This window comes from Schistocerca cancellata, chromosome 7 (assembly GCF_023864275.1).
Source record: "Schistocerca cancellata isolate TAMUIC-IGC-003103 chromosome 7, iqSchCanc2.1, whole genome shotgun sequence".
Classification (NCBI taxonomy): domain Eukaryota; kingdom Metazoa; phylum Arthropoda; class Insecta; order Orthoptera; family Acrididae; genus Schistocerca; species Schistocerca cancellata.
In genome coordinates, this window is record NC_064632.1 from 261,995,083 (window position 1) to 262,013,313 (window position 18,231).

The 18,231-nt window shown below is 40.1% G+C and overlaps 1 protein-coding gene across 3 annotated transcripts in view; it reads right to left on the reverse strand.

Moving 5' to 3' along the window:
* LOC126091867 (A disintegrin and metalloproteinase with thrombospondin motifs 16) overlaps nt 1-18,231 on the reverse strand; it is a 495,229-nt gene that overhangs the window by 62,707 nt on the left and 414,291 nt on the right. For all 3 annotated transcript variants that reach the window (XM_049907150.1, XM_049907151.1, XM_049907152.1), the window contains exons 7-9: nt 10,554-10,680; nt 6,538-6,667; nt 5,693-5,835 (exon numbers count right to left, since the gene is read on the reverse strand). In XM_049907150.1, the coding sequence (XP_049763107.1) occupies nt 5,693-5,835; nt 6,538-6,667; nt 10,554-10,680 (400 nt within the window). The remainder of the gene's footprint in view (nt 1-5,692; nt 5,836-6,537; nt 6,668-10,553; nt 10,681-18,231) is intronic.

Here is an 18,231-nt window from a genome sequence, read left to right on the forward strand (position 1 = left end):
ATAACAGCACACAACTTTAGAACATACATAATTAACTTTTTACTTTTCACTAATGCATACAAGAACATTCGATAAAAGAAACTGAAGTGAAAGCACTGAACTGAAATCATTAAGGCAAAAATAACAAACTCAGCATGTCAGAGAGTTCACACATACTTCGTGATATTCTCACGACACACAGGTATTACTGCCACACAGGCCCTCACCTGCAGTGCAGAGCACCTGGAATGTCCTGGTACTTAAACTTGATTTGCCGACCGGCTCTAGTGTCAGTCAGATGTTGTGGCAGCAGTGATGCTATTAGCTGCAGCACAAGAATGTTGTGACGCTGGGTTGGTCAGGGTCAGGGAATTATGGTCCAGTGACTCTGGACTGGTTGTGTTGTGACATGTTGGTGAGGAATTCAGGTCTGTCAAGGGCAGAATCCACACTGGTTAGGCACATTCAATGGATACTTTCAAGGGTGTGCCATTGTATAGGATGTACATGGTGCAATCCCCTCTACTCAACACCGGGAAAGGGCCAGTGTTCAGTAGCTGTAGTGGACATTTGACCGAGTCTGTACATAGCATCACAAGTGAACAATTGTGCAAGTCTTTGTGCACAAACACCAGATGGTTTCCACAGTGAGAAGGAAGCAGGCAGTGGGTATTGGTGCAGTGGTATTTTAATTGCTGCACTAAATGTGGAAGTTCCGCTGTGTCACTAAGGCACTATTTAGTTTGCTGGAAGATGTAGAGGGTTGCCGCGAAACCATTTTGGCCACAGACACAGTAATATCAAGTTTGTAAGTCATTCAGAAGGCTAAAAAGACTAAGGGAAGTGCCTTTGTCCACTTTTCTTGGTGGTACTCTAGCAAGCATTTAAGGTACTGTGACACCATTTTACTACAACTTTACTAGTGAGGTTCTATCTGGTTGTGTGGTGTTGCTGAAAGCCACACAGTATGGCTAGTTCCCAGAACATTCAATTCCATCTAGCAACCTTAATCATTTTTACTGTGCAGAGCACAGCCGAAACACACAATCCATGTAAATATAAATGTTTTTGATGTAATAGATGTCAGTCATCAGGGTTGCCTCACCATTTACATATGTCTACAGCCATGAAAATGTGTCTGTATCCATCCAAAAGTGGAAAAGGTCTGAGGAGGTTGATGTGAACATGGGCAAATCTAGTTGGTGCACCTTGGAAGTTACTGTTGGCACAGGATGCAGAAACAGTCACACACGCTTACGTCTTTCTCCATGCTGCTCAAGTGAATGAACAACATCCGTGCAACATACACCAATGGCTATTTGATCATGGAATAACAGTCTGTAAGCAATCTGACCATAGCATTGGCCACCAAATGAGATAAGCTGTGGAGCTATCTTGTGGAACTTCTGTGAAATGTATGGGTGTCATTTGTTCTGAGAGATGTCACGCTATGTCTTCAACTTGGAGTTGGGCACAGGAATGTGGTGAAGGCATAGCCCTGTACATGGGTCATTAAACATTTGTTGTAACTGTGGATCAATGGCTTGCTCTACAGTGAGCACACCACACCACAAATACAAAGAAAGTAGTTGGCCACTAAATTTTCGGCAGCTTTTTTTAGGTATTGAATATCTGTTGAAACTGGCTTATGAACTCAATAGGTTGAAACTGCCTAGGTGAGCACTTGTCACTAATGTTCTTGAATGCTGAAGTGATGGGTTTGTTATCCATAAAAATAGTCACCAGTCAAGCTTCTATTTGAGATCGCAAGTATATAACTGCTCGTAGACTTCTAATAGCTCTCTATTGTACGCACTCCACTTCTGTTGGACTGGCTGCGACTTTTTAGAGTACAATTCGGTTGGCTGCCAGTGTCAGTCCACTTGTTGATAGAGTGCTGACTGACTTACATCAACAATTACAGCTGGGTTTGCATGAGATACTGAGTGGGTGAGCAACATTGCATGATTTAAACTCGCTTGGAGGTTGTGGAACGCCTTGTCCATTCCAGGTGTCCACTTAACAGGTCTGTGTCCAGTGGAATCAAGGCCCACAAGTGGATTTGTAAGTGGTGTCTGTACAGCCACCATTAAGGGGAGGTGAAGGTGGTAAAGATTCATTGCACTCAGGAATCATATCAGTTGCTGATAATCTGCTGGCCTCGGTAGAGGTTGTAGTGTTGTAATCTTCTCTGCCAATAAATAAATCCCATCAGTCAAAAGAGTAAGGCCCAGAAAGGACTTCCCAATGATACACTTGTTTTAGTTTAATGTTATTCCATGATCAAACAGCCATTGGTGTACTTCACATAGATGTTGTTCGTGCACTTGAGCAGCATCGGAGAACACCAAGATGTCATCCAAGTGAGTGAAACAAAATGGAAGTCCTTTGAGTATCTCATCCACAACACTTTGCCACATCAGCATTTTTGAGGCCAAAAGGCATAAATAACAATTCAAATTCTTTTTAATGGTCCAGAATGCTACTCCTTTATGTTGGGGAATGGATACCCGTCTGGTACTGTTTTTGCATTTAAGGCCTAGTAATTACCACATGGCCTCCACAAGCCATCTTTCTTGCGGAAAAGATGCAGGGGTGAAGAAAACGGCTGTTAGGCTGGTGAATGATTCCAGTCTGCAACATTTCCTCAAAAGTTGCCTTTGTCTCTGTTAAGCGTTCAGGTGCAATTCTGTGTGCACATAGTGAGACGGGTTGTTAGGTGTAGTTCGGATGTGGTGCACTGTATTGAGCTTGTCTTGACACCACTACAGTGCACCTATACCTGCAACTCGCTTGAAGGTTTAGATGCATGGCACTCAGAAGTCTTTTGTGTTGCAGGTGTGCCCGCATCTCGTGGTCGTGCGGTAGCGTTCTCGCTTCCAACGCCCGGGTTTCCGGGTTCGATTCCCGGCGGGGTCAGGGATTTTCTCTGCCTCGTGATGGCTGGGTGTTGTGTGCTGTCCTTAGGTTAGTTAGGTTTAAGTAGTTCTTAGTTCTAGGGGACTTATGACCACAGCAGTTGAGTCCCATAGTGCTCAGAGCCATTTAAACCATTTGTTGCAGGTGTGCTGTGTGGCTTGGAGGAAAATGCATAGTCGATTCTCTGTAATACATCATAAGCAGGTTGGCCTCTAATCCCTGATACTGCACTGTTGTCAACTGAGCTCAATAATCATGTTTCCTGCAGGCCAACTTCTAAGGTAAAATGTGTGAGGAAGCTGGCATCTAAAAGAGGTTCAGATGCACCAGTGACTAAAAATGACTGCATGAAATACCTGGAGAAATCGACACTGAAAGTGAACACTTTGTGTCCGTAAGTAATGTTATACCTGTATGCCTGTCTGGCACATGCGGTCTTTTTGATGCAGTTGAATCTGTGTGTCAAGGTGGCTACTGCCAACAGTGTGCAGACACTGCACTGTTAAAGTAGACACACTGGCTACTTGAGAAACCACATGGTGAAGTACACTTTTCAGCGTGTTGGCCAAAATGTTTGTGGTACCAGCACACCCTGCAAGAACTCTTTCACTGGTTCTGAATTCCACGATTAGCACCTTGTCATTTCTGCTGTGTGTGCAGTTGTGTTCTCAGTGCTTCCACTGTGGTTCTTAAGCTTCAGATTTTGTCAGAAACACTTGACAGGTGTCGTGACTTGACAAACACGCAGTGAGCTCAGTCGGCAGTGGCTGCCGATGCCATGGCAATTGTTACAGGTGACTCGAGTGTTTCACAGACTCTTTCAGTGTCCTGCAGTAATTTGTTGGGTGACTTTATCATTGTATAACACCAATGCTGTCCTTACTTGTGTCAGTAGTTGTTAATGCCAAATATGCAGTAACAAATTAGTGTATACTGTGGAACTGTTCACTAAATTGCATATAGGTTGCCAGAAGCCTGATAAGGTCTTATCATCACGTTTCTCCCGATACAGTATTTGCCTGACTTTGAGACTGGGGGACTTTGTACAGTGGGATGTCAAAAATGTCATTTGTGGGAAAGCCTGAAAGTTCGTAGAGTATGTCAGGTATTATGTGGCATCTTAGTTTATCCACATAAATAAATGCATGTAGCTTTAGAATATAGAGAATTAACTTTTTATTTCTTGATCAGTGCATGTTTGATACAAGAAACACAAAGGAAAAGCCCTGAACTTAAATTATCATGGCAAGGATATGAAAACTAAGTGTGTCAGAGAGTTCATGTGTACGTCTTGATATTCTCATGACATACGAGTACAAAAATGTGTAGCTGCCACAAGTTTATCAAACACAACAGTATGTTAAATATCTATTACAATGTATCATGTTCATATATTTGTCTTCTCAGTTATATAATTCATAAAAACTGTTTCATGCATCTTCTCAAAACTAGGAACTTAACCATAATAAATTGCAATCCCTTTAATACCAAAATAGTGAAATACCATGAAATACCATAGCTAATGTAAAGTTTGGAAGGCAGGGGACAAGGTACTGGCAGAAGTAAAGCTGTGAGGATGGGGTGTGAGTCGTGCTTGGGTAGCTCATATGGTAGAGCGCTTACCCGCGAAAGGCAAAGGTCCCGAGTTCGAGTCTCGGTCCGACAAACAGTTTTAATCTGGCAGCAAGTTTCAAATACCATGTGCTCAACGTATTTCAGCCTATTATTTGGGTTATAACTCCACCTCCCCTTACCCTGTCTATGAACAAATTTCAGCAAGTGATGTTGTTTACAAAGGTGATTCACATACATTGAACCTGTGAATGAAATATTTTCTGATTAGTGATGTCCTGAATATAATCAAAATGGAGTTATAAGTCAAGACAATGCAGGTATTGAAAGATGTAGTCACAATCTGTCCAAATGAATAATTAGCCTTATTCACTTATTGAACAAAATAACAAACAAGAACATATGAATCTGAACAGAAAAAGCCCAACTTTTTCTTTTGAGTTATCCCTATTTTGATTTCAAGTGTTCAGACAAGGAGACATTGTGTGTTTTGTGTCACTTTTCATTATATATGCCACGTATTTCAACATTTATAAATATCAAAATTTCTCAAATATTAATTATAATTTCATCCACTAACATCTCCCATGTTTGCACTATCCACTCTTCATTGAGCAGAGTATAATTTATTTTACATTTCAATCCTCTTTCACAATCCAGTATTCTTCAAGGGTTTCATACAATGCAGACATAAGACAGACTTTCAAAGCCCACAATCACCAGCTGTCACTGTAGAAGATCTGCTCCATAGTTTGCGAATAAACTTATGAACAAGGTCACTGGCCATCAGATCAAAATAGTGATATTATGTATTTATTTTAACCTCCCATGTATGGTTTCTTTTTTCCTTTCTTTTTTCCCAAATATAACAACTTGAGGTAAATCTGTGTAAAGTCCAATCCATTCACTGATACTGATGTACTACTCAACATGTTCTTTTTCTTTTGACCATCAAATGTGTACCATCCAATTTCTCCACACTCCTTGCATGATACTTTTGACAGTTACACATTACTGGTTTTACCATACATGAGTACAGTAATGATAACCTGGTTTATTACTTGAAAAGAAGTCTTAAAAAACAAATGAAATTTAAACAGAACATAGTAAGATCATTGGTATATTATTTAGCGTGCAGTAAGACAAATTTTACATCGATCATGCATTTCAAAAGAGGAAGTAAAATGTGCTTTTCTTCTGAGAGGATGTAAATTCTACTTACTTTGTGACAGCAACAGCAATATCATAGACAGGCAATCTCCTTTCTCGGAACAGGTACTTGCCCATATCTGTGAGAGCAGCTGCAGAGTCAATGGCATCACGACCCACACGGTTTCTCTCCAGGTATGGTGTTGCATCACGACCCTGTGATAACAAAACATGGTAGGGTACTTTTCTGTGCAAATAGGGAGCATAAAATCTTTCTGCCATCATAAACTGAGACTCTGGCAAGTACCTCCACTGCTGGTTTGGGATACAGATCTGAAGACTGTCGCAGCCATTTACTTACATCTTCTTCTTCCTTTTCTTCTTCAATAATAGATGGGTTTACAATGTTATTATTGTGATTTTGATGCATTTATTTTTAGTTTGAAGATCTGTGAATTTTATTATCTGTTATTTATTAACAAATGTGTAATCTGTGAGAGCCACTAACAACAGTGCACTCACAGCACTAAGAAGGGGTCTTCTAAAAATTGCTGAGCTCATGAGTTTTATTTTTCATTAGTTTGCTTCATATGAAAAACCTGAAGTGTGTATGAATATTATTAAAATTATTTTGACAGGATATCTTTACATCTATATTAGACCAATTATTTGCAACTGTTATTTTTAATGTAAATGTTTAATTTCTTAGAGTATTACACTGTAAAATATTATTGTTATATAGTCAGACATGAAATGCTAGTGAAAATCTGTGGGATATTCATATAATATACACATCATAAGGTGAAAAGAAATAATGAATATTACAAATGAACAACGTTGAATTAGTCTTCTTAACAGTCCCAAAACTTTCACAACGTATTTCTTTAAGGAAATAAATGAAGAATTGTCCTCACTTACCCTAGATATAATAATTCCAGCAATGCTGATTCGTATCTTTGGTCCCTTCAGTAATTTGTATCGTAAATCTACTCCATTCCAGAAAGAAACGAAATATCTCTTAATCTGCACATTATCGCCACCATGTAACCTGTGGAATAATTGGTTTTTGAATAATGTATTTATAATCAATGCAAATTAGGACTACAAGCTAGGGCAAGAGCAAATATGCAGTAGTCTATCTATAGTTATGGCAATTCACATGATGATTACTTTAAAAATCATATGCCCACTGAAAGTCAAAAACAGTTTTAGCTGAAAGATCTAAAAGAAGAAAAATGTGATTTTGAACAAAGTGGCTTACTAAAATGTTTCACTAGCATTAAAAATAATTTACTGTACTCACTGTGTGTACAAATACTATAAATAAACATCTTATACACAGAACAAAACAGTTGCTGATTTGTGAAAGCTGCACTTTCTTTTGTTATATTGTGCAGTAGCTGTTTTTGCTACTGCTTCCTGCTCGAGAGTACACTGTAAAACATGGTCTTGGTTTGAAGAATGGTCTTGTTTGTGCAATTTTTAAAAGCAGTTATGTTGTGCATGTTTTGTTCAAATGGTTTATGTCTATTGAGAATGTAAGTTCATCCAATGCTGGTGTGGGATTACAAAGATATCCAACAAATTTTTTCAGCAATTAAGGAATGAGTGACAGCCTAAATATGGCTGTACTTCTCTTAAAAGTTAACTATTTCTCAGAGATTCCAAAAGTGAAACAACAGATGAAAACATTCACAAATGCACAATATGGTATTGGACAGTCAGTGCTTAAACACACTCATATATGAAATAGATGACAGCATAAGGGTTTTACTTAAAGAAAGGGAAGAGGGAAAAGGCCTTGATCTCCTTACTGTTTTGATGCAGCCCACCACTATTTCCACTCCTCTACCAATTTTTTAATCTCCAAGTAGCACTGACGCTCCTCAATTGTTTGTTTATATATTCCACAAATACGTCTTGCCTACAGTTTCTTCTATTAACACAAAAGTTATAACCTGATGTTTTATCACGTGCTGTCATTTTAGGTTTTTGCCCAAATATTCCTTTCCTCCCTGAACCTATGAAGAACTTCCACATTTCTTATCTTATGAGTTCACTTATTCTTCAGCACCGTTTTATTACACTACAACTCGGTTCTCAAGAAGACAGAATGGTTGGCCAGTACTTAACTTCAGTTGGTGAAATTCCAGTAGTGCTTTCCTCTCCAAGGAAGGAAATAATAATTTCAAAAGCTACGAAATGTTTTTCTACACTCCTGGAAATTGAAATAAGAACACCGTGAATTCATTGTCCCAGGAAGGAGAAACTTTATTGACACATTCCTGGGGTCAGATACATCACATGATCACACTGACAGAACCACAGGCACATAGACACAGGCAACAGAGCATGCACAATGTCGGCACTAGTACAGTGTATATCCACCTTTCGCAGCAATGCAGGCTGCTATTCTCCCATGGAGACGATCGTAGAGATGCTGGATGTAGTCCTGTGGAATGGCTTGCCATGCCATTTCCACCTGGCGCCTCAGTTGGACCAGCGTTCGTGCTGGACGTGCAGACCGCGTGAGACGACGCTTCATCCAGTCCCAAACATTCTCAATGGGGGACAGATCCGGAGATCTTGCTGGCCAGGGTAGTTGACTTACACCTTCTAGAGCACGTTGGGTGGCACGGGATACATGCGGACGTGCATTGTCCTGTTGGAACAGCAAGTTCCCTTGCCGGTCTAGGAATGGTAGAACGATGGGTTCGATGACGGTTTGGATGTACCGTGCACTATTCAGTGTCCCCTCGACGATCACCAGTGGTGTACGGCCAGTGTAGGAGATCGCTCCCCACACCATGATGCCGGGTGTTGGCCCTGTGTGCCTCGGTCGTATGCAGTCCTGATTGTGGCGCTCACCTGCACGGCGCCAAACACGCATACGACCATCATTGGCACCAAGGCAGAAGCGACTCTCATCGCTGAAGACGACACGTCTCCATTCGTCCCTCCATTCACGCCTGTCGCGACACCACTGGAGGCGGGCTGCACGATGTTGGGGCGTGAGCGGAAGATGGCCTAACGGTGTGCGGGACCATAGCCCAGCTTCATGGAGACGGTTGCGAATGGTCCTCGCCGATACCCCAGGAGCAACAGTGTCCCTAATTAGCTGGGAAGTGGCGGTGCGGTCCCCTACGGCACTGCGTAGGGTCCTACGGTCTTGGCGTGCATCCGTGCGTCGCTGCGGTCCGGTCCCAGGTCGACGGGCACGTGCACCTTCCGCCGACCACTGGCGACAACATCGATGTACTGTGGAGACCTCACGCCCCACGTGTTGAGCAATTCGGCGGTACGTCCACCCGGCCTCCCGCATGCCCACTATACGCCCTCGCTCAAAGTCCATCAACTGCACATACGGTTCACGTCCATGCTGTCGCGGCATGCTACCAGTGTTAAAGACTGCGATGGAGCTCCGTATGCCACGGCAAACTGGCTGACACTGACGGCGGCGGTGCACAAATGCTGCGCAGCTAGCGCCATTCGACGGCCAACACCGCGGTTCCTGGTGTGTCCGCTGTGCCGTGCGTGTGATCATTGCTTGTACAGCCCTCTCGCAGTGTCCGGAACAAGTATGGTGGGTCTGACACACCGGTGTCAATGTGTTCTTTTTTCCATTTCCAGGAGTGTATTTTTAAATGTGTTTAAAAGCAGTATGAAATTTAATCTCCTAGGGGTAATTCGTGATGAGCCATTCCGTCTCCTTGTAATGTTACAGTTTTCCTGAGATTATCCATCTCATTGTGATATACCTTGCTCTATTTTCCCCCATACAAGTGAATCACAGACTGTGGTAAAACCAAAGGTATATTATAAAAAAAGAGTGCATTTGATTTTACATTTAAGAATGCATTACGAGAAATCTATGCGCAAGTTGCATTTGTTGAAAGCTGATTAAAAACAAATGTGCAACTGAGTTACTTAACAAAACTTGGGTCATTCTGAAAGCTAATCCAAATGATTTTGTGCACCAGTTTGTTTTTTGTGTGCTTTTCCTTGCCGATTGCCTTGAAAAGGTTAAAACAATAGCCGGCAAATACTGTACTAGTCTTCTGGGCTAACTGGATGAAAAATACCTGAGAAAGAGCCTAGTGGATTTCATCAGAACCACAAAGCTGCTATTTCAATGGGAGAACTGGGGGAGATACAGTACAAGTTGGTGGAAAATTCATACTGGTCATCAGATTTGGTACCACATGTGTCTCTACTATTTCCAAATTTAATGAAATTAGTAGCTGGATAAACTTTTTAATCAGATGAAGAGGTTATTCAAGTTGTAGATTAGTGTTATACAACTTCTCATAGTAGCACTTCAGAGAGGGAATCTATGCAGTGAAGGAAGTGCATTGGCCTGAAAATAAACCATGTTGAAAAACAGATTCATTTAGCAAAGCTCTGTACCTCTTGTTAGTGTACCCATCAAAGTTGCAGTGTTTCTGCCTTTCAGTGAATCATCTCTTTTATCCATAAACAATTCGCAACTAGAAACACTGAGACGACTGGCAGACTCATATTATTCTTGTACAAGATATTTCAGAAGTAAAAGGCAATTAAGTCAGAAAGAAAGAGCAGACCTGTGACATCCTCTGGGGTTACGGTGTCACTGGATGTTAGTATGGAAGGGCACGCAATTATCACATTGCTCTCCTGGCCATTAGTATCAACTTTCCCAAACTGTAACTACTACCTCTTCTTTAAACTGATCTTAATTTGGTTCAGCATCCTCTATGAAGTCCTCCAACAAAGGAAAACAGATTCAAAACTGAACCCAATTGTTCACTGTCATAAACTGTTAGGTTGATTGATAAGCTACTGAGATGCTTTGTAGTACAAAAACACAAATGAAACAGAAGGGGCTCTGAAAACTTGATTCAGCCGTCACATGAAACTATAGAGTTTGAGTTAAGAACTAAATACTTGAAACTCACCTGTACCCATCATAGTCTACAATGACTAGAATCTCTGGGTAGATCACATAAGGAGCTTCCCTCTTGCTGACCGATCGTGTCGTGCGCCTATGGTATCGTTTTGCCAGTCGATCGGGTTCCATAAATGCTGCAACAAATTGGAGAAAAAGTTTTTAAATCGTGGAGCTTCTGTAATGTGTTGATGGATTAAATGTAAATACCTGTGCAATTCTTAATAAGTTAAATGTCATATTTTGAGTGAAGGAAATGAATTATACTAAACTCTCACTAATTTGGCCATTCCTTGCATATATTTATGCTGTGTGAGCGGAAATGTCAGATTATTGAAAGTGTCTTAAAATTAGCATAGACATATAGGGATTAAACCTTACAAAAACCAAAGACACATTCATTTTCACAGAAAACTTCGTCTTGGGTGTGTAAACATATAGTAGTAACACTCACTATGAAACATGTCCCAAATTTTTAGTTTTGATATGATGATACACAATGGCAGTATGCTTCATCAGACATCTGCTTTACGAGCATTACGTTGGTACTGTGTGTTTCTGATTGTTGCATTATTTGTTCCAGGAAGATATCTGCAGCTTCAGCACTAGCAGTGAGAGATATCTTCATGTTCTCTCCTCCTGTGTCCTCTTCTTCATCACGTTCATGATAACTTTCCTGTATGCTTTTGATTATTTCTTTGTCTCATAAAGTTTGGTCATAAATTGCTCGTCCAACACTGAACTCAGCAGCAATGGCTTTATGCGAAGAACCTCAATTCAACTTACGTATATGTAGATGTAGAATTCAACACACCTCTAATTTCAAGTTGCTGCTTGAGATCTAGCATGACATGTTTCCTTTTAGAAGCCATGATACTGAACCAAAGCCACAATTTTGAACATGTGTACATTGTTTAACATTGTAATTAACTAACATCATTGTTACACATTAAAATTCATTATTGCATGTGTCATTTCTGCTTGAGTGAACAGAAGCTGGTTGTTGGCCAGATTACTGAGAGGCCAGACTACACAGGGCCGAACTAGTGAAAGTTGGACATCACAGTGCCTTACTTGATGGAAGGTGTAAGCACTTATTCTCCTGTGGCATACAAACCAGTTCTCCCAGCAATCTAGGGCATCTACAGATTAACATGAAATCCCAGAAAAACTAACGAGTGATATGTCCAAATATATACATATATTTTTGACTGACTGAACTGTTAGTTTTTTGCAAAACATTGTATATCGCATAAACTAAATGAAACACTTTTTGCCTTGTTCCACATACATAAAGAAGGATTAGGGGTACAGTATGGATCCAATGGTAAAAAAGGCTAGGATTCACTGAAGATGGCTGGTATGAATTCACCACTTAACACAATTACATGAGACATTTCATGAGAGCTGAGTGACATGAAGTGATATGAGAAAGTTCACTTTGTAAATAAAAAGTACCAGTAGGCCCACGTCAGGTAAAGTTCAGCTTACCGGACTCCTACTTAGAGTAATGTCAAGATAGTTGTCGTAAAACCAAGACCCAACTTCTTCCAGCACCATGAAGCTAGTGTGACACAAAGCTCTGACAGCTGAACTATGATACAGTCTTAGCTTGGTCTCTGAAACAGTTGACTGTTCGCCTGTTTTCTTGCCCTGCTACTTCAGGGTCTTGTAACAAACTCAGCCAGGAGGTGAAAAATCCAAGATGTGTATAATAGATGAGCAGCAGCAATGGGGTGCCATTCATTACTCATCTCGGTCACCTCTTGTTCGCATTGACGGCACTTTGAACAGTGGACATTACATTTCAGATGTGTTACGACCCTTGGCTCTACCCTTCATTCGATCCCTGTGAAACCCTACATTTCAGCAGGATAATGCACGACCGCATGTTGCAGGTCCTGTACGGGCCTTTCTGGATACAGAAAATGTTCGACTGCTGCCCTGGCCAGCACATTCTCCAGATCTCTCACCAACTGAAAACGTCTGGTCAACGGTTTCCGAGCAACTGGCTTGTCACAATACGCCAGTTACTACTCTTGATGAACTGTGGTGTCGTGTTGAAGCTGCATGGGCAGCTGTAGCTGTACACGCCATCCAAGCTCTGTTTGACTCAATGCTCAGGTGTATCAAGGCCGTTATTACGGCCAGAGGTGGTTGTTTTGGGAACTGAGTTCTCAGGATCTATGAACCCAAATTGCGTGAAAATGTAATCACATGTCAGTTCTAGTATAATATATTTGTTCAATGAATACCCGTTTATCATATGCATTTATTCTTGGTGTAGCAATTTTAATGGCCAGTAATGTATGAAGTGTAATTCATAAATTGAGAAATGACAATATTTGTATATTAAAGTAGCACAATGGCTGTCTCCTGAAACACTCTGCTGCTCATCCTTCTACCCAGAATCGAAAGCTCGGATGTATGGAACAGCAGAGATGCAAATAAGCACAGAAAAGCTGAAGGTAAATCAATAGAGTCAATGCAATGACTTACACTGAGACATTTCAGTGTTATATGGCCATTACTGTTTAGAATATAAAGAAACGATCTGGTGAATAACGTCAAAGGGCCCATGAGGGTTTTTCAGATTATTCTGCTACCTATTTTATTTCCAACTACAAAGCTAGGTAGGGTTTTGTTCTCATTGTTTTTGAGATCCACTGCTACCTGGGACACAAAAAAATTAAAACAAATGAAGAAAACAAAAAAGCTGAGGGCAAAAGAGCAAGAACTGCCAGAATTTTAGTTGCTGTCCATGTCTTTCTACATACTTTTGATCTTTTCATGTTTGTTTATCTGGTGTAAGCAACAACAATCTGCTCCAGTTTGTTAGTGCCTGTAGACGACAATGGCCATATCCAGAACATAATCCAAAAGCTGACATTTTCAACATTCTTTTTCACTGTGTCTGTCTATGACTCAATGCCTCCTCTATGTGGTGAGTAGCAATCTGTCCTTTCTAAACTGTTGTTACTATATAAATTCTTTGGAGATGAAGAACTAAGTTATATAAAAATGAACTAATAAATATGTAAAATGTTTCATAAATCAGTTAGAACATTGTTTATTCGATACTCTGAATTTAAATTTCAAGAGATGAAACTGGCAACATGGAAAAAGACAAAATTTTTAAAAATTCTGAGTGTTTGATGCATGAGTGTGATGAATGAAACATGAGCAAGCCTTGTTCTCTATAAGTCTATCACCACCAGCACATGTAGTATCATAGTGGTCCCATGTTCAATCATAGGATTCTTTTCTGCCGCTTAACATTTCATTCGCCTCCAGCAATGCTTGTTAATGAGAAAAATGCTATCCAACTTGTACCATACATCTGAGTTCACATTAAACTGTACTTCCTTCTATTACTGACTGGGCAAGTCAGTTAAAATGTCAGAGGAAAGCAATGGTATACCACCTCCAGCAGCACTATACTTAGTAAATGACTGAGGTATTCAAACCAGTCTTCGACCTGATGACAGCTTTACAGCTTTACTTTTACTCATCACAGGAAGAAGCTCATATCTACATCTCAATGTCATAAGTGGTGCAATATCATTGATAGCTAATTCATTGGTTCTTCTACTGTAGACATACATCCTATTGGCTCACACTGTTTGCAATTCCTGCAGAATTTGTTTCCATTGCACTCGGAAAGCTTCATTTTATGATTAAGTCTGGAATGTATTGCAACAGAAAACTTGCACATTCCCTACCTTTAATTGGATAGTAGGCCTACCTCACCTAAATCTATCATTGATGTTGGATTTTCTCCGCCAAGCAATTGTTTGTGTGGTGTTTAAGAGTGAATTCTACAGGCAGTTTGTGTAAGCAAGCAAAAAATGTTTCTCCAGTTATGAAATATTGTTCTATTTAAAAAATATGAATCGTAGTTGTTTTAAAGTAACAGAAAGTGCTTTTATTTAACAGCAGAGGTAAATGAAAAAAGACGGCGGTCTCAGGCGCCGTGCTACGGTTAGCGCGGCTACTCCCCATCGGAGGTTCGAGTCCTCCCTCAGTCATGAGCGTGAGTGTGTGTGTTTAAGTTAGATTAAGTAGCACGTAAGTCTAGGGGCCTATGACCTCTGCAGTTTTGTCCCATAGTCCTTACTACAAATATCAATTTCCAATTTCAAATGAAAGAACATACTCATTTTCATAACATTAAATATAGATAATTTTTTTTAAAGCACATACATTATACGACAAAATTTATATTTCTTTTCTTTAGTGTTGTTCAATGTGTCGACACTGTACGGTGAATCTTATTCATTGATATTTCTGAATTGTAGTAATACACTAACAACGGTGGAAACAGTCCCGTTTTGAGAAAACTGTTCCTAAATACTATTTTTTTTTTTACAATCTTATAATTTTTAATTATGAATCTGATTTTGTTCTCCCAGTTTTCTAGTCAATTCCAGTTAATACAACATTCATTGTTTAGGTTTCCAACGTATGCATTTTACAACTTGCGATAGAACTTGGACGCACCCTACTGACAAAAAGGGCTGATACACAGATTTTGCAAAACGCTTAAAGTTTTTGTTTATTTGCTTTGCTTCTTTGTGTGCAATTTAATATTTTTGTTCTACAACTTACGTGGTATTATACATGCAATGCACCGTAAAAAAAGTGATGCCATTAATTAGGATAAACCTTATCTTTGACACTAAAATAATTTCATTGGAATTATAATAGAGATGTGACTATGCTATTAACTAATTTTGTTTCATCGCCTCCGTGCAGTTGAGTTCGCCATTAATTTATCCAACAACAAATTTACTGATAATATTGAAAGAAATCTGTCTGGTATAAAAGGATAAGCGCTATTTGCAAGAGGAAACGACGTGCTGTTAGGAACTATTGTAAAAAGGTGAGCATCACTTCCACAATAATCGTTCTTATTAGTGTTGGCACAATAAGTATATATTTTTGCACCAACTATGAACGGCGGATATTTTGGTGTTGCGAATTTCTTGAAAATATTTGCCTTGGCATTGGCAGCATAAGTATCAGCTCAGCGATATGCGTTTCTTAAATTGACCATTCAATAAATTCATCAACAATGAAAAGGGTCAGAAGCTGTATCTGTATCACAGGTGGCTACACGTTAGTATACACGCCAACAGCATGCATGATCAGCACCCTTTAGGGTGTGTAGGATAAATTTGCGAAAGTATCAGGAGTACGTTTGATATTTGATCGAATTTCGACTACGCTAGCGTTCAAGCGTATGCATGCTTGAACATGTGTACAGGGACTACGGATGTTTGTGCAAGAATTCTTTAGTTCTGAGGTAGTATCTGAAAGTGAGTACCGTAACGTGTTTCCGTAACCACCACGACTGATTCAGAAATATCATCCGTGAATTGTTGGAGGATCTTATTCGTAGCCTACCTATGAAAGGCAACCTAGTTTATGTGATGTAACAAGTAATACATATCACGACAGAAGAAAGAAACCTACTTCTTGTGAACTGCAAAGTGTTAGGTTGTGCAGCAACCAGAAAAACAGTGATAAAAAAGTTAAAGCATTTAAGAACGAATTACAGAAGGGTATTCATAACTTCTTCCTGCCACGAGAAATCGCAGTGTTCCGGTTAGTCTTTCACGTTGTGTATAGCCTCCATCGTGACTGTATCCTGTTTTCCAAAGGCGTAAGCCAGCCAGTGTGGCCGTGCGATTCTAGGTGCTTCAGTCTGGAACCGCGTGACCGCTACGGTCGCAGGTTCGAATCCTGTCTCGGGCATGGATGTGTGTGATGTCCTTAGGTTAGTTAGGTTTAAGTAGTTCTAAGTTCTTGGGGACTGATGACCACAGATGTTAAGTCCCATAGTGCTCAGAGCCATTTGAACCAAAGGCGTAAACAGGTGACACAAGGTTCAAATACACTTCATTCATCCTGAGATAACTAAACTAATCTTCAGTTCATTGAATGAGTTAGTACGGATTTCGTTTCTTTAACCACTCTTTCCTCATCATACCTATTTTCCTCTTTTCCTTATTTAGTAACACAGGCAAAAAGGCTGCCAAAGATAGCGCATCGTTGTCTGAGAACAACATTTACTGGTAAACGAACTGATGCATGTACAAGCCGTCTAGAGGTACGACAAATTTGAGCATGGTTCCACAAGTAAACTTACGCATTCGTATTTGCCTGGCATGCAAGTAAGGCACATCTACACGGTGCATCTTTCCTCGTGCGCAGTCGCAAACAGACGGGAATAAAATGACATGGACAAAAATTTGTGGAAAGAACCCATGTACTGATGGTCGTTCTCACGCCCAAACGTTGCCTTATTGTGATGAAAAGGCGACAGAAAAACCAAACGCAAAAGCGACTGTAAGAAAAAAGTTTCTAAATAACGGAGGTGCGAGAAATACAAAGTAACAACATTTTGTTTGCAATTTCAGAACGAGGTCATAGCGAGATTTTAGATTGTCATCTAGAAAAATTGCAGCGACACGGCTGCCAATAACATTTCGTTAGCTAGTAACCAGCGACTTACATGGTGACAATTATTGAACTATATAAAATAAAATTGTCAGAACTTCTGAACAGTTTGCACTAGGACGTTCAAACTGCATGGTTGGCTGCGAGACATGATGGGAATTAGTGTGAGCATGCTGGTTTGGTTTAGAGACGAAGCCCACTTTAATTTGGATGGGTTCATCAATAAGCAAGTTTGGCGCATTTGGGGTTCTGAGAACCCGCATTTTGCTATCGGGAAGTCTCTTCATCCTCAATGGGTGATTGTGAGGTGTGCAATATCCAGTCACGGAATAATCAGTGCGATGTACCTTGATGGCATAGTGACCACCGAACAGTACGTGAGGGTTTTGGAAGATGATTTTATCCCCATTATCCAAAGTGACCCTGATTTCCATAATATGTGGTTCATGCAAGATGGAGCTCGACCCCATCAAAGCAGGAGAGTGTTTGATGTTCTGGAAGAGCACTCTGGGGACCGCATTCTGGCTCTGAGGTAGCCATTGGCCCCTGGCATGGGCCTCGATTGGCCACCATATTCTCCAGATCTGAACACATGCAACTCCTTTTTGTCAGGTTATATTGTACAACAATAACCCCAAAACCATCGCTGAACTGAAAACAGCTATTCAGGAGTCATGGACAGCATTGATGTTCTGATACTTCAGCGGGTCAGGCAGAATTTCACCATTCTTCTGTGCCACATTATCGCCAATGATGGTAGGCATATCGAACATGTCATAACCTAAGTCCGAATATCTGTAGTGACATTTACATGTTGAATAATGTGTGTGCACACCGTAGTTTGTAACTAATTAACATTTCTTTTCATATAGTTCAATGGCTGTCAACCTGTATACACCACTCTGAACTATTTATTTCGCATTTCAAAACAGAGAATTTCAATGATTATTCCTGGAACAGAGAAATACTTAATTGAGGATCTGATTCATTATGTGATGGTTAATTAACTTTATTTTGTCATTTGCACCATACTTCATTTCATAAAAATAGATGTTTATACAAATTTAATTGTGGAAGATTGTATGTAGATTAACATCCACGGACTCAACGGATTTGAGAATTTCATAGACCCCAGAATACACTAGAAGAAAAAGCAGAAGCAGAATTTTTATTGAGCAGAAGCAGAATTTTTATTGTCCCAGAACACACAATGCTAAATTGTAGAT